The 18,034-nt window shown below is 38.6% G+C and overlaps 1 protein-coding gene across 2 annotated transcripts in view; it reads right to left on the minus strand.

Annotated features, from left to right (window-relative positions):
- The window catches only part of FBXO11 (F-box protein 11), a 40,064-nt gene that overhangs the window by 1,398 nt on the left and 20,632 nt on the right, over positions 1-18,034 (minus strand). For both annotated transcript variants that reach the window (XM_026846327.1, XM_026846326.1), the window contains exons 11-21: positions 6,997-7,214; positions 6,599-6,684; positions 6,423-6,517; positions 5,238-5,360; positions 5,049-5,134; positions 4,566-4,642; positions 4,311-4,454; positions 3,259-3,369; positions 1,999-2,106; positions 513-621; positions 17-115 (exon numbers count right to left, since the gene is read on the minus strand). In XM_026846327.1, coding sequence (XP_026702128.1) covers positions 17-115; positions 513-621; positions 1,999-2,106; positions 3,259-3,369; positions 4,311-4,454; positions 4,566-4,642; positions 5,049-5,134; positions 5,238-5,360; positions 6,423-6,517; positions 6,599-6,684; positions 6,997-7,214 — 1,256 coding nt within the window. The remainder of the gene's footprint in view (positions 1-16; positions 116-512; positions 622-1,998; positions 2,107-3,258; positions 3,370-4,310; positions 4,455-4,565; positions 4,643-5,048; positions 5,135-5,237; positions 5,361-6,422; positions 6,518-6,598; positions 6,685-6,996; positions 7,215-18,034) is intronic.

The following is an 18,034-nucleotide window of genomic DNA, read 5'->3' on the forward strand; positions in this document are numbered from 1 at the left end:
CTTGTTGGAAACATACCTATCATGTCTAATGAATTCTACGTCATGTCCTTGATGGCACTTCTTAATGCAGTTCACACATATGGCATTGCGGTCCGTGGTGTTACAGGTGTGACATCTGCAGTGAAACGTGACGCGTTAGGCACGAACCAAACAGGGAGCTGAGGAAAGGGCTGGGGAGGGTGTAGGGGCAGAACAGCACTAAAGAAAGGACATGCATAGGACTCAAACTTGAGAATTTTACATGAACTTGGATTTCATGGCATACTTTTGGTTGCTTGCTTCAAAAAAGCAGTTCTGCCGTGTAACGCTTTAGGCTCAGGTTCACAGTAGCAGTATGTTTTCCTCAAGCCCCCGGAAAATTCAAGACACAGGGAACTTGTTTAATCCTCTTCTGTTGCAATTGAGGAAGAGCACACATTTGTGTGTTGACATACGGCAACTGTTTTAGGGGTCTTGCTAAAAGAGAAATTGTGTTTGCAACCATATAGAGGTGACAGAAAAGAACCTGTTACCTGTAGAAGTCGTGCATCGGATAGCTGGTGTAACTTGATATCTTATATAAACACTGGCCTCTACTGACAGCTTTTTCTATGGCATCTTGATTGTTCATTATTTTGTTGTCTGTTGGGAAGAAAAAAAGCCAAGAACTAATCACACCTGGATCGATGACTTTTTTTTCCTGAGATGTTAAAGTGGAGCCCCCTCCCACCCCCTTGCATTAGCAAGTTATTTTGCATTATATTTGCAATATATTTGCATTAGCAAACCCATTAGCAAGTTAGTTTGAATCCCGCGTTTTAATTTTGGCATTTAAGCATATCAAATCCTCAATGCCTGATGCCCAGAAAGTACAACGCACTCCTCGGACCAGAAAAACTGTTCCTCTTTGCATGTGCTTCATGAAATACCTGATAAATCTTCATTTAAATATTCTTTGTGAACAAATGGTTAGAGAAACAAGCCTTTCTATTAGGCTTAAGTGTTCTGTTGAGAAGTCTGAAACCCAGATGTCTGAAAGCCTTTTGTCTACCAAAAGGACTTTTACACATCCCTTAGAAAGCAGAAAAGCATAGCCTTTCCCCCAGGGGAGTTTAAGAATAAGGCACTTTTTCAACACAACAGAGGTGGGAATAAGGTCTGATCACCTCCAGCATTTGAAAGATGTGTCCGAGTCATGGCGGATTTGATAATCCTCTCTGTTACTCAGCTACTGGATCTTCTGTCAAGTCCCAAAGGACACCTCAAAACTCATTTGGTCAGCTCCCAGTAGTGCCACAGCACTGACTGATGCCGTCAGTAAGCTGTGAAGCAGGGAGCCAGAGCTTGTGTTTTAAGTGTAAAAAAATATTACAGGAAAAGGCCTAACAAGTACAGCCAAGCAGGTGAAAATTCTGCAAACTGAACCTTTTTCTTCTAAAGTAACCTGTTAGAGCTGGCTGGCATTCAAACCATTGCTCCACTCTCCTCCAAGAGTATCTTGTCTCACTAACACTTCCCCACTTTACATGGGAATTTTATTTATGTGAATTGTTTTTATCTTCTGACAAAAGTGATTTGGGATTGTGACTATTCACGCTTGTAGATCCTAAAAGCCAAGTTAGGCATGTTTCTCTACTGACACTTGCTTTCAGATATATGACAAAAGACTTTCCATTATACTAACTTAGAATTGGAATTTGAGGTGGGCCAAAGACCAGTGACTAGTTCAGAAACAATTTTGAGACAGAAGAGCTAATAAAAGAGTTTTAGTATGACAGGAAAACCATAGGTTACCTCTGAAAATGTCTGGCTGTCTAAAAATCTAAGATAGCTTAGTTTGGCTTATTACCTTCAGTTGAAACTCTTAGTTTTTGTAACACTAACTCTTGTTACAACTCAGCTTAAGATGGTACCAAATCTGAGCCAAAAATTGAAAAAATGGTACAATAAACCCCAAACCCAGCACCAAATAAAAAAAAAAATGCTAAGTGAACAAACACAACAAGGACTCAGGCTCACCTTTCATTGTGACATTGACACCAGATGCTAGAAATAAACCTCCAAAGCGGTTGTTGAAAATCTGATTGCCTTCTAATGTCGCAGTTGCATGATTTGTTATTTCAATACCTTTATTGGGTCAGGGGAACAAAGGAGAGAAAAGAAAGTGGGAAAGTTAAATCCTTAGTGATTGTGCATTTGTACCTCTCTCAATGATCTATAGTTTGTTCATTTTTTAAACCATCATAAACTCAGGGGAAAAAAGGAAAATGACATAGCTAGAAATTGCACTGTAATTTGCTATAAAACTGAGGTTCAAATACTCCTGCTGAATCCTTTCAAAGAGCTACAGCTGGCATGCATGGTTTCTGGCAGTAACAATACACTATTACTTTATCTGATAATAAAATGGTACTATGATCATGTATTTTCAAGGGGGATATGATTTTTGGGTGCTTAAAGCTGCCATCTTCACATATATTTGAAAGTTCTTGTGCACATACCTTACCCTTTTAAAAATATCTTTTAAAAAAAGTTCTCAAGATGGGCACCTAAAATTCATTTCTTTACATCTTAGCTTTTATCAGTAACCCGTGTCTTCCAAGTCATTTGTCCAGGACTGCTCTTGACAGCAACCTATCCTTCCCCCCCACCACACTGAAACAACACCTTTAGAGGCTCTTCTCAGAAAACTTGCTTCTTCTGAAAGAAAGATGGGAGAAAACTCAAGAATGCAATTTTAGTTGAAATGGAATGGAATGCAAGACGTATGGAACTGTGATCATTAAACAGTAAATTGCACAAAAATCACTATTAAACATTCTTCATCTCTTTTGAAGTAAGAAATGCTAGTTTTAATAATTTTTCAAGTTTGTGGAGTGAGAAAGTTGAACTTGAGATGGAATTCAAATTTCTTTAAAGGTATATTTGCTCTGTTTCCTATGTTTCAAAGCAGTGCTAAAATATTCAAACCAGCATCCAGCAGATCAATATGCCTTCGACAACTTCATCAATTACTTCTAAAATAAAATAATGAAAAAGTATTTCACAAAAAATTGAGAAGGCAGAACACGTGTTGTTTCTCAACATGCTAGTAATTCCGAGACTGCTGTAAAGATATTCTGACTACAGTTCTGAATTCTCAAATGATTTCTAGAATACACAGAAGGATAATCTCTGTTAAAATGTCTAAATACTGTGGGGTAAAAAAAACTGTGTTAGGTTTGTGAAGAGCTTATTCTAAGCTCTAACTCTGCAAAATTTGATTTGAACACCACAAACCTGCAGCAAATCCATCAAATATTCGATTTTTCCTTAGCACAGGGTGGCTATTGGTGCTGATAAGAACACCGGCTTGAGCATTCCTGAAAATATCATTCTCTTCCAGAAGACCTGTGACAGACCAAACATGACATCTGAGCTTGTTAACTTTTCATTACCTGTAAACAGTCTGTGAAGTATTTTCAAAATATCCCATGTATCATCATCCTGCTAATTCCATTCATTTGAGGAATACCCACCTACAGCACTGAAATTAATGATGCAAGTTTAAAGTAATTCTCCGCGTATGATCATGTAAGTCTATTTTTTCAGTGTACAGAATAGAATTTGGGATTGTATGCACCAGCACAGAAAACGCCTATTTTTGTTAAAACACTTAAGTCTTTTCACTTTCCAAATTTTTCTTCAATTTTTCTGACATCTTTCTGTTCTTGTCTTTGATAATGAGCAGCTTGCCAAAGCAAAGCTTAACTTGCATTTTTGTTATTGCAGGACAGGATTACTTTAAAATGCTTAACTTAAAATTAAAGCTCATTTACACCAAGTGATTATCTACAAAATATCCAAAGCTGGTAACAGGACACACAACAGTCAGGTGACTTCAGAGAAGGACCACTTCTAAATCTACAAGTATACAAGAGACTCCTTAAGGATCTGTCTTTTTTTTTTTTTTTTTTCCCCCCTAAATCTTTGACACTGGCAGAACCTGAACTGTTCAGATGCATGATACTGGCTACGTGACTTGAATTCAATACCGTCTTTCAGTCAAATGGCAAAGCTTAACAAAAGCAGATGGGATAAAAGGACTGTCCTAAGCAGCAATCTAACAGTTGTCTTGGATGAGATTAATTACCTCTCTGCCTCCCACAGATTTCAGTATTACTGATGTAATTAAGGCTAAAAAGCATCAGCCTATGTTCGTTATAACTATTTTATTACTTCAGAAGACAAGAGCTAGTTTTCTAAAGAGCACTTTAAAAAGAACACTGCTTAATCTGAAATTAAACTCTTATCCAGAATATTCAGTATATGCCAGTAAGGGAAAAAACTACCTCTTCCCCCATTAAATATACAGATGCCTCCATCTCTTCCATCATGGATTTTATTTCTTCTTAGTGTAGGATTACTGTCTGTTTTAATCCATACACCAGCCATTGCATTATCAAAAATTTCATTGTCTTCTATAAATCCAAGCCCTAGAATTGAAGGAAGGGTGGAAAAAAATAACATCAAAAAGGATAATAAACAGGAAGAGGTAATATTGCAGAACATAAACAACTCTGGATGAACTTGAGAAACAAACCTACCAGAATTATAGACAAGAATACCACCATTCTGACCACCCCAGATCTTGTTGCGTCTAATTTTGGGGTTGCTTCCAGTTCTAGAGAGAAATATAAACAAAGAATTCATTTAAAAGAGTTTACTATCTCTCAAGACCAAATGTTTAAAACACCTCTACAGACGCACCCCATAGATCTCACTGCTTAAAAATCTTACTAAAACACATTTCCATATTTCCAAACATATTTTGGCTAAACTTTTGGCTATACTAAAACATATTTCCAAACATGCAAACATATTTTGGCTTTACTGACTTCAGGGGCACATATTGTAGTCAATATCCAGGTTGTATTAGTAACAACTTTCTTGTATGTTGATGCAGAGGATATTCAGACATACTGAATTTTTAAAAAAGTTTTTTAGAAACAAAATTACCAGAACAGCTAAAAAGACACAAAAGAGCACAAAACAAGCTACATCTGTTTTGACATAAGATACGTTTTTACCTTATCTGAACCCCTGAGTACATGTGATTATAGATGTCATTGTCTTCTAACACGCCGTGTCCATTGTCATAAAAATAAACTCCAACCTAACGTATCAAGAATTAAATTATTAGTTCCAAAGTAATGAAGTATAAAAACACAGAACTTTCTTCTCTACGGCCTCCTTGTGACCACAGAGTAAAAACTCACTTGTTTCCCACTGTGTATTCTGTTTCTCCTCAAGACTGGAGTGCTCCCTGTTGTCACCCAGACTCCAGCCAAAGTATTGCTGTAAACTTCGTTTTCCTCAATCACACCTTGTCCTTTTTCATGCTAAATACAAGACAATTTAAGAGTTGAGAAAACCTGCTAACTGCCAGTAGTTTTTCTGGCTGTACCCATCCCTCCCCAACAAAGCTTCTTTACCATAGCAAAGTAATTCTTTTCTATTTGAGCGTGTATTTTCATTTTACTTTTAAATAACAGGACATCATGATTTTGAATGTTTGCCATGAAACGAAAAAGACTGCGTGTATATAGTTGTATTTCAAGGCTTTGCAGTAGTATTGGCACATCTCTGCTAGCTATTGGTAGAAGAGGTACCTCCCCAGTGCCATGCAATCAGATGAAAGCTGTGGCACCTGGCACTTAAAATGACACCAGCCCTGTCCACTAGACTGACAAAAAAAATGGCATGTCTCTTAGGGTAACTATCTTTACCAGGTGTTTGTGTGTAAAAGTAAAGCAACAGTATCCTTGGTCAGGGTAAGGTGTTCTGGTTAGATTTACAGAACGAACAGATGAAGCTGAACATTTGCAGCATTAGCTGAATCTTAGGTAACTTCTGGCAGAAAGACACACAAATACTTCTCAAAATCTGATATTGCTTAAGGGAACCTGACAGCTCTTTCAGTTCAGTTAGCAGAGCCCTTGCACACGCTGGAAATTGTGCGTTATTTCTCACTTTTACAATACACGACTGTACAGCAATTGCAATGTCTATCATCCTGAAGGCAAAAAAAAAAAATTTTTTCTGAGGTTAGCAGGAAACACATTACACTCCAAAAAAGCTAAACATATTTCATAGTTTTTTAAGAAAAAAGACAAACTACTATGAAAACTAAGCCTTTAAAAAGCTTTTAACCAAGAAATGGTGAAATTCTGTCATCTATCCCATTTTAAAATTTTATTCTGTAATAGAAATAATTTAGTGACATTCATAAAAGCCTTTATCTTTTAAATATCAGCACCAGCTTCAGCCTATTACAATTAACCTAGTTTATAATGCAAAAAATTCAGTCATTGTAAGTACACTCAAACATTTTACACTGAACATCCTTTTCTGTCTATATGAACAGAGAACAAGTTTGTATGCCTGTTGTAGGTAATACTTACTACGTAAATTCCACCATGTTGCCCATCATGAATCTTGTTGTGTCGAACTATGGGACAGCTGTTTGTCCGAATCTGTATTCCTGCTAATGCGTTACCTGTTAACAAAAATGTTATTTAATACAACTTACATACTCATTTCTCTCTGAATTCAAGATGCAATAAGCAAATCAGATTACCATAAATGTCATTTCCTTCAATAAGGCCTCTTCCATCACCAAAGATATAAACACCACCTTGATTCCCATTAAAAATGGCATTGCCCCTGAGAAACAAAAGTATCCACATTATGAAATTATTATAATGCACTGCACCATACTATACATGTATGTAGTGTCTAGGACTGTACAATATTCAGATTTAAAGCAGAGAATTTAGGTTGTGACTTTGAGAAACACATACTTCCAAGTACACATGCAAGTTAAAAATGCAATTCAACCAAATAGACAGCAATTTAATTGTTACATATACGGAGTATTTACAGCTAATTATACATAGACGAAATAAAATGACATTTTTCCCATCCCCATCAAATCTCTTCTTCTAAGTAATAAAATATCAATGAAGAAAACGATACCTTATTGTTGGGTCACTGTTTGAGGTAATCCAAACACCTGCAAAATTGTTTGCATAGATTTTGTTCTCTATGAATTGTCCTCTTCCTTTTTCATGAACGTAGATTCCTCCAGTCTGTCCGTGATGGATTTCACACCGAACTACTGTAGGATTGGCATACGCTTTCACTTCGAAACCTGCTATCCTGTTTCTATGTATGTTGCAGCTTTCAAAATAACCCTTAAGACACAAAACATGAAGCTTCCTGTAAAAGTCCGTTTCAAAGTGAGGGCTGTTCCCTACCCTCCCTCCCTCTAAATACAATCCTCATTTAAAAGGAAACTACCAAAATTGACAATATGTGAGTACTTACATAATTAATCAAAACAGCAACTGCCACTACATCTTTTTTTTTTTAATCCAAAATTAAACACTGTTTCAAAGACGCCGTGTTTGCATTGCTATTTATTACTACACATGGAATACCAAGAAAAAAAAATGGCAACTCTAGATATAGCACCTCAAAGAGGACTGAGTATCAGGTTTCCTTAGCAGATCCTGAGGATCAGACTCCTTTCAAAGGCCATAAAGCCCACAGGTCCAATATAAAAAGGACAGTGCCATGGAGAAACCTACCTACTTATTTTCAGACCCAGAACCATTTATTTTTGGTAAGAGTATGATTTATTTAGGAAGAAGTGTCCTAGATTTCTTTGAACTAACTGGTCAGAAGAAATACATAAGGATGTGGGAGATGACTGATTTTTCCAGGGCTGTATTTGTCTGAGCAGCCAACTGGTAAACACCCAACACCCCAACCCCCACCCCCTTTCTTTTTTTTAAAGGCTGTACACTTCCATTTAGGCACTGCAATAGTAGCAGTAGGCCTACATCAAACTGTATTTAAACAAAAGCTTTATAAACAGCATGGGGGGGGGGAGGTGGGGGGAAGACAAGACATTCCACAAAGCCATCCCAGGCATGTTCCTTCTGCTGCAGCAACAAGCACTCCTGTAGCAGCACAAGCTGGTCCATCTGAAAACACATCTGGCAAAATAGTTGCTTTCTGCCTAATGATTTATCCAAGTCTAGTTCATTCCAGGGCCATGTAAAGTAACTGTGTCAGTCCTTTCAGAGAATTTTCCCGATGCAATTTTAGAACATTTTGATACTAAAATTCAATCTATCCTTTGAGGTGAACTTTAAAAGTATTATATGCCTATTTTGTCCAACTAAAAGAACAGAAACTAAACAACTGAAAGAGAGGAAACATCTCTTATTGGAGATGGTAGACAATCACCAAGTGATGTGTTTTAATTTTTGAATGGCTTGGATGGAAGCTCTTGAAAGCTTTAACCCAGACTATTTCCAGCGGGCAGCTGCAGAGGGAAGACTGAAAACAGAGCACATAACATTCAGAGCAGTACTCTGCTGCTGACAATCAAAATTGCACTGGCCCTTATATCCAAGACACATGGTCGAAAAGGAATGTGAACCAATCAGTTCTTTCTTTTCTCCTAGCTGCCTGTCTCCATGCTCTGCAAAGCCATCTATAACATAAACAAGCTACATGATTCCAGCTGTAGTTTTAGCAGTATCAGTCCTCATCATGTAAAAGGTTAGCCATTTAATGAACTGGTAACATGTACATAGGTAAAACATTTGACCCAAAAGGAAAGGGGCCAGACTTTCACTGATCTTTGTCACCCTCACAGGCACCTCATCCAAATACTGTTTTTCTTGTGGCCACTTCAGTTACTTAGTCTCACTAATTGTGAGACTTTGTTTATTTGCAAGCTACTAAAAAGCACAATTCCTCCTACTGCTCAGTGTAACTGGATGCCAGGGTTTGTATTCACATGACCTACTATCATGAGCACCTCAGTCTTTGACTTTCTACTACCTACCACATGGAAATTCTCACGTTACTGCCAGCCTGGGTAGAAAGCACTCTGATTCACTGCTGTATTACTTATGTGCTGTAAATTGCTAAGGGACTTCGTTAAACATATTTTGATTACAAAAAAAAAGCAGAAATACATGCAGTTCAATGAGGAAATCAAGACAGCATGCACTTCTCCCTACTTTGAGGATTGCATCCAGGAAAGGCACTGCACTGATTAAACATTCTCCAAAAAAATACTATCACAGTGTGCACAGCTGGGCTCCCCAGGCCCCTCTGAGTGACAAATAAAGTCAAATAGAAAACGCCTACTTTCTGTAAATATTCAGATTTTTTTTTCCCCAAGGATTTACAATTAGATTTCTTCAGAGTGAGTCAAGATGTTTGAGTTCTCAAGCAAACCACACACTAACAGGGGAAGCTAAAGGAGATCTCCTCAGAAATACACCTTCATGCCAACAGGCAGTCTTTGGGACTTCTTATCCCAAATGGAGCCACTTTTTTTCCTCCATTTTCACTTAAAAGGAAGCCCTCAGAGAAACTTAAGAAAGATGACAATTTGGTATAAACTAAAGCTTAATCCTCTTAATAGAATACATAATTTCAATTAAAATATTACTGTACATGGTCTGGTATTCTTTTTTATTACTTCACAAATTATCTTCCCTTTGAGTGCCAAATTCGGTGTGACTACAGCAACACGATGAAGGAAAAGAGGTATTTCAGATGTTCTTCATCACAGTCATTTCAGATGCCATGTAGAAACTGCAAACAAGCAGAGCCTTTATCATGTGGTCACCAATATCTCTGCAAGCTTGAGCAAGCACTGTTATTTAATAGTAAGTTTTGGTACAAATACTTTTGATTCTTGAAAACAATACCATATACTATGTAACTTTTAAACCTGCTTGGAACTGAAGTGAAAGAGAAGGCTCATTCACTTCTGTTTGTGTCCCAGTGTATCTACATAATATGCAACTTCAAAGAGGAACAGAAGTACCTGTAGATTAATTATACTCTGCCCACTATGTCCTAGAATACCATAACACTTGACAGCAGAGTACATGTCATTTCTTCAAGAAGGAGAAAATGGAGCCTTCAAAATAATTGCTCTTCTACCTTCCAAAAAAAAGTAGGACCACTGATTCAGAAAAACCTGAGAATTTGCTGTAAGCCTCTGTGAAGGAAATGCTCCTCAAAAGGAAGAGTAGATTTTTTTTAAAAAAAAAAATCTACATCTCAAATTCATTTATAAGGCTGACTGCTGGGACAGAAAGTCAAGGCTTTCTGCTAGGTAAGATTCTGTAACATTCAATATTCATAAAGAGAAACTACATTACAAAGTTCACTCCACCTCAAACAGAGTCAGCTTAAACTGAACTGCTGACTTGGAGCTGATGGAGTTAAACCCAGTGTATTTCCGCACTTGTGGAAGCCACATCTAAACACCCCCTGTGTGCATAATTATTAAACTGAGTTCAGTTAAACCAACAGAAATTGTCAGAAATGCATGCTCTTCCAGTCCTGAGCAACCACCTCATTTCCAGACTGCCTATGTCATTCTCTGTTGAAACCAGCTTGTTCTTCCATCCCCTAGGGAGAAGGGCTAAACTTATCTCAGTCTTTAAGAGGACCCCCCAGGCAATTCCTGGTATCTTTTGCAGCCACCACAGCCCCTCCCCTTCAAATGGCATTATTGTGTCTTTGAACTGTATCTTCTCAAGGATGTCTTTCCTTAAAAAGAAGTGGTGAACTTCTGGATCCCAAGAAATCACAAATGGGTTCAGACAACATCTTGGAAAGTTAACAAATATTTTGTTAACAAGGAAATTGTGTTTTTAATTATGGAGTTAAATGATCTATTATGCACTGGGTTCACTAATACCATTTGAAAACCCAAAGCTTACTTCCAGCTCCAGGTATAACCATTAACACCATTAGAAACAGCCTGTTCCTTTCTTACCACTTCCAACAGCACACACAGACTGTCCAACCTGCAGCTCTTAAGCTCTGTCCAGCTGTCAGGCAGCTCAAGCCCAGATCCTTTATGAAGACTCTGCCAGGTGGCTATTAAGGTCAGGAAGGTCAACAATACTCCTCTGCACAGAGGGACTGCAAGCATTATATTGCATCCACCTTCTTTGAAAAATGATTTTCAAGTGTGCTGTGTATTTCACTTGTGTTTCTGGTTGTAACTCATCAACTAGCAATGAAAGAACCCAGAGGACGCCGCACCTGGCAGTGCCAGGATTGTGTATATTGAAAAAGAGGCCTCTGCGATTATTAAGAAGGAATAAGGAATTCATGTGGAAAAAATATATTACAATCTTACACAAAAATACCAAGGGTAAGGAGACCCAAAGCACCTTAGCAGTAGCCGGCTGCTTGAAAAATCCTATGCATTAAGAAGTAGCTCTGTACACCAAATTTATTTAAAATATCAGACAAATCATTGGCTATGGGCAAAAAGACAACAGCTACAGTAACAGAAAGTGTGGGCAAGAACACATCACTGCAGCCTGTTAAGATCCAAGCAGAGAAACTAATCATGAACAAAACACACAGCAATGGTCATTATGTTTCCACACACTACTTACTATACAGAAAAAGTTGATGTGATGACAGAAGAAGGGTCCTGCACTGCTGAACAAGCTCAGACTACTATCAAGACTAACTCAGAAACTGAACTTGTTTTATTTTTTTGCTTTCTGCATTTTATCTAGTCTAACAAATACTGCTTTGAAATGCATTAGGGTTAAAACTTGTAACTAATAGATTCTGTTCACTGCTTTGCTTCTCAGAGGATTTTTTTCCCCCATGTATTTCTGAAAGGGCTTTCTGTCTCAAAGATCTCAACATTGCAGAAACACAGAGGTTTTTAATTTTATTTTTGAACAATACAGGTATTAAAAAAAGAGAGATAATTATGCAGGCTTTAACACCTCCTATTTCCAACAGGGTAAGAAAAAAAACCAAAACATAAGACCAAACAGAAGAAGGTAAGGAAAAAAAAAACAAAACCCATAAATAAATTAACTGCTAAAGAGTATCTGACACTGTATCAACTTAAATAGCAGTAAAGTGTGACTGACAGCATAAAAAAATATGTTTATAAAAATCTGCCTCCCAAAGCCTGGAATGGTCTTTATTTGAGAGTTGGTGGATTTTTTATAAAAATCCAAATGCAGCATAAAGAAAACCACATTCAAGACTCAAAACAAACCCTTTATTTTTAGTGCATATGAAAAATTTGCTATTGCAGCAAAAGGCCAATCAAGCTTTTATGCAGTCTGTATAGAAACTGGCATAAGCTTCATTTATACATTTTGGACTTTATATACACACTTCTTCAAAATTATCTGATTTGTGGTATATTTAAAAGACTGAGCTGCCAAGTAGTCACAATCACCCAACTTGAGACACATGCTACTCTACTTTTCTTTCATCAAAAAAAACAAGTGATAGTGCTACATTTTTCATTTGGGAGCAATGAGGACTGTTTTGCTAGATCTCACCTTTGAACTATAAAATTATTCTTACAGGATATCAGAACTCTGTTGTTTGCATACAACTACTAAGTACAATTTATGACAAATGTCTGGTAACTCACTCAGGCAACTGGCAAGAAAGGTCACTGTAAGGCACTGAGGGCTGCCAATGCCATGCTGCATTTTTAATGCCTGCTTGTTAAACATTTGGCACAAGCACTGAGGCAAATGTCAGAAAATTGCCAGTTTAAAAATAAGAGGTTAAGTTTCTACAAGTATCAAAACACAAAGAACAGTCTGAGAGCATGAAACTGAAAAACAAAGCACTCTTGAACCTTTCAGAGCCAGCACTCCAGCATAGAAACCCACGGGAAAAGAACATGTAGGGTAGGAATTCAGCCCTGGAATGTACTTATCCCACTTCATGCTCACAAGCAATGAGAAGAAAAAAAAAAACAAACACCCATATCCAAAAATAACTGAAGGGAAGCAAGAGAAGTGAACATAGAAAATCCATTAATTTGTTTAGGTATGTGAGATTCATATCTGAAAGATACCATGTCACTTAAAGAGTATGTAAATATTACCAATGATGTAATTTCATCAATACTTATCACTAGCATGATAGAGAACAGAGGACACTGCCAAAAACAGACTTTGAGATGGAAGGAGGGGTAACCTTTTGAAGGAGTTCATGACTGAGAAAGATTTCAATAATATTTGCAGCTGAGATAAATATTATTCACATGTTCTCTTTAATGTGCTAGTGTTTCCTTTAAACAAAAGTTATTTCTATTCCATTTTGCTTGTGATATCACACTGATCACAGCATTGGAACAGGCATTCCACCGGTAAGAAAATAGATCAAATACACTTCTATTTAAAATGAATCAAGTGAATTCAGTCTGGCTTTTAGATTTTTTAAATATTTCAATACTCATATTTAATATTTATACTTTAGTACTTAAACAAGCAGCAGCTCCTAGCCAGACTTCCCAATTAACCCTCAAGCCTACATACAGATATCTCCCCTCCAGGAGTTACTGAATCACTCTTCTTTATCAGCTTTTCTATAGCTGAAATCACTTCATTACATGTTTCTGAGCCTGGGAGGGATGTATGGATATATGTATCCACTGAAATGGATTAGAAATGCTTATACAACATGTTAATACAACTTAAATGAGGCAGTGGCAGTGTCAAAACAGTGGGATAATACAAAACAAAGACATAACATCTCAAGTTTACCACCACTCTTCACAAAATGGCCAAACAACTGTGTCTCTAGAGAATATAAAATCATGTAAAGAAATCTGCCAAGAAGGCTGCTAGAAGGGCATGCTTCTGGGCTGCTATTATCTTGCCTGACACAGAACAAATAACACTCCTTCAGATGTAACTAAGGGAGTGGAGAAGAGGCACCTAACAGAGCAAAATACCCCCACATTTGACCTTCCACTGGCAAGATTTTATGCCAGCAGCAAAAATAACAACACTCCGTGACCTGTTTACCCTCCACTGAGACCAGAAAACTGCAGATCAAACAACTGCAACTAGTACTGCATTGCTCCTTTACCTCTACCTCCCCAGCAACTTGGCTGGAAAGGAGAAAGGCCTCACTAGCTTCTATCCACAGTGGATTTTCTTTTAATATTATTTCCAAATTGCTACCACTCATCAAGAACCTGACCAGATTTGGGTTAGAACTAAAGCAATACAAGTACTTACAAGAAAAGATACCCTAACAGAGGGAAAAAAGATCCACAATTTACTGAGCCTAAGAAAACCCAGACAGGGATGAAAATAATCGATCTTCAAAAAACAGCTGCTTCTCTTCTTCTTCTTCTTACCCATGGTAAAACTACATGGGCTTTTTTTCTGAAAGCTTGCTACATTAGGTATTAGCGAAAACTGCATTAATCATTCATCAAAATTATGGAAATTTATTTCCCCAAAGAAATGTCTTATTACACATGATTATTATTGTATTCAATAGGCATCTGAGACCTAGCTAACAGTTCCCCAATACATAACATAGAAAATCCTCATGTAGAAGTTCAGCAAGAAAGCTAAAGCATTTTAGTACCTGAATAAACATTTTATTTAGGAGTAAGATTACTTCAAAATGGTGGACCATAGTTTCCTAGGAGCAAGCATCAAATGAGTCCATGCTAAAAATCGATGTCTACTGTAGTTAGATCTCTGAACATACTAAGGGGGGGTGGGGGTGGTGACAGCAAGTTGAAATACATGAGGGATATAGAAGAAACAGTGGATCCAAGGGTCGAAAGATAAAGTGAGAAAATTTATATTGGAAAACAGAGGTCTGTCCAGTCTACACACAAGCTATGGACTCATCTTTCTCATGGACTAAGTCAGATCTACCAGAAAAACTACTACTTAGATGATAAAAGACATTTACTTAAGAAAAACATCTGTGGATATAACCTAGCAGGTCTAATCATGATCTTCCTGACAAAGAACAGGTCTAGTATATATTTAGCCATAGCTAGTCAAGAAGTGTGTCAGGTAGTAAGGCTAGAAACAAAGTGTATGGAGGGGAATATGTGCTAGTATCCCAGAGTACATGAAAAGCGCACTGGTTTGGCTGACCTCATTCTTCAGCAGCATTCTGAAATCAAGTCTGTTAGAGTGAGGTTTCCATTACAGCAGCAGCACAGCACTAGAGAAAAGGTTCCTATTTAGCTACAGCACCTTTAAAAACGCAACCCTCAAAGCAACTGACTATACAGCTTATTATTCCCTATCACCAAAGCTACAGGCAATCCATGTCCTGCAGTATCCAACACCTACAGCAAGATAATCAAATTCTGTGGTATCCTTGTGAAGGCAAAAAGGAATCTGAAAATCATATTGATTTTTAACATTATACTTGATCTGACAGTGAACAGTATTAACTTCAGCATCCCTTACTTCGTTTAACATTTAGTTCACCATACTCTGATCACATTTTGTACTTTTTATGTGTGTAATTTTCATGGAATCATACAATAGTTTGGGCTGGGAGGGACCTTTAAAGATCATCCAGTTCAAGCCCCCTGCAATAAAGCAGGGAGACCTTCAACTGCTCAGAGACCCATCCAACCCAAATTTACTCATTTGCAGGGATGGGGCATCTACCACCTCTCTGGGCAACCTGTTCCAGTGTTTCACCATCCTCATTGTAAAAAAATGTCTTCCTTATATCTAGCCTGAGCCTACCCTCTTTTAGTTTAAAGCCATTACCTCTTGTCCTATCACAACAGGCCCTGCTAAAAAGTTTGTCCCCAAGTTTTTTATAGGCCCCCTTTAACAACTGAAAGCCCACAGTAAGGTCTCCCTGGAGTCTTCTCCAGGCTGAACCATCCCAGCTCTCGCAGCCTGCCCTCATAGGAGGGGTGGTTCCACTACTCTGTTTTTGTGGCCATCCTCTGGACCTGCTCAACAGGTCCCTGTCTTTCCCGTGCTGAGGACTCCAGCACTCCAGGTGGGGTCTCACCAGAGCAGAGGGAGAATCACCTCCCTTGACCTGCTGGCTACACTTCTCTTGATGTGTCCCAGGATATAGTTGGCTTTCTGGACTGCAAGCATACACTGTCAGGTCACATCCAGCTTTTCATCCAACATGACCCCCAAGTCCTTCTTGGCAGGACTGCTGTCAATGCCATCATCCTCCAGCCTGTATTGACACCAGGGGTTGCCCTGACCCACCCGTCCTTGTTGAACCTCATGAGGTTCACAGAGGTCCACTTCTCGAGCTTATCAGGTCCCTTTGCAGAGCATCCTGTCCCTCAGGCATGTCAACCACATCACTCAGCTTAGTGTTGTCCACAAACTTACTGAGCATGCACTATTGTCTATGTCATTGATGAAGATACTAAACAGTTCTGGTCCCAATACAGACCCCTGAGTGACACCACTTGTCACCAAACTCCATTTGGACACCGACCTGTTGACCACCACCCTCTGGATGTGACCATCCAACCAATTCCCCAAACAGACCACCCATCAAATCTATATCTCTCCAATTTAGAGAGAAGGATGTTGTAGGGGACCATGTAAAAGGCCTTAACGGAAGTCCAGACATACAACATCCATAGCTCTTCCCTTGTTCTCTAATGTAGTCACTCCATCACACAAGGCCACTAGGTTGGCCAGGCAGGACTTGCCCTTGGTAAAGCCACACTGGCTGTCTTGAATCACCTCCCTGTCCTCCATGTGCCTTAGCACAGCTTCTAGGAGGATCTGTTCCATGATCTTCCCAGGCACAGAGGTGAGGCTGAAGGATCAGTAGTTCCCAGGGTCCTCTTTTCTACCATTTATAAAAATCAGTGCAATGTTTCCCTTTTTCCAGTCACCAGGAACTTTACCTGATTGCCATAGCTTTTCAAGTATTATGGAGAGCAGTTGGCAATTACATCAGCCAACTCCCTCAGGACTCTGGGATGCATCTTGTCAGGTCCCACAGACTTGTGTATGTTCAGGTTCCTCAGGTGGTCATGAACCTGATCTTCTCTTACAGTGGGAGGGACTTTGCTCTCCCAGTCCCTGTCTGGTGGTCCATCCACTCGAGAGGTGGGAAGAGAGACTGACAGTGAAGACTGAGGCAAAAATGTTGTGTACCTCAGCCTTCTCCTCATCCCTTATTATCAGTTTGCCAGGCTCGCTCACCAGGGGCCGCTACACTTCCTTCTCTGGCTGACATACCTGCAGAAGCCCTTCTTATTCTTTGCATCCCATGCCAAGTTCAACTCCATCTGCACCTTGGCCTTCCTCACCCCGTTCCTACACAACCGGGCAGCATCCCTGTACTCTTCCCAGGGCACCTGTCCCTGCTCTCACTGCCTGTGCATTTCCTTCTTGCCCTTTAGTTTGACTGCAGGTCTCGACTCATCCATGCAAATCCCTTGCCTTCCTTTCCTGATTTTTTACTACTGGGGATCAAGAGCTCTTGCACTCTATGGAAAACATTCTTAAAAATCTGCCATTTTATGAGTGACTATAAGAAAAATGCTCATTTTTCCAGCTGGGAGGGTGTAAACTGGGACAATGTCATTCAAGCAGGAACAACGACAATTTGGCACTGTCTGGAAGACATGCAGAATATTTTGCTAAAACATAACAGCAAATAATCATCTTCTATTTCAGTTGCAAAAATCCATTCTCTTTATTTCAAGGGCTATGCAAACTCATTACTCACTACTTTACAAGTACATGGAAGTTATCACCTTCATCCCCCAGAAACAAATTTTTTTATGAAAGGCCTGAATTCTAAAACAAAATTGTGTTAAAATTCCAGAACTAACTCCATGCTAGAAAAGTCTTCCTAGAGAAGTTGGACATAGCCTGTTTCAGAGATTTAACATTAAAAGTTAAGTCTCCACAAAGAATTTTATCTCATTTGAAGGTCTTCCAGCACCTTATTTTTTGTTCTGTTTCAAAGGCAAAAGAATGAAGCAATGGTGTAAATGTAAGCCTTACCATTTACATCCTATTTCAAGAGATATTTTGTCACTGCAACATAATTCAATGTAACAGGCTGTCAATCAACTGCAAAAAGCTTACTTAAACGTCTTTTAGCTAAAATTGTTTTTAAAGTGTAAAAGCATGTTTTTTTAAACATTTCTTCAATGACAGGCAAGATGTGAAGCCTTTAGCTACACAACATC

This window comes from Athene cunicularia (assembly GCF_003259725.1).
Source record: "Athene cunicularia isolate RWA chromosome 3 unlocalized genomic scaffold, athCun1 chr3_part1, whole genome shotgun sequence".
NCBI lineage: Eukaryota > Metazoa > Chordata > Aves > Strigiformes > Strigidae > Athene > Athene cunicularia.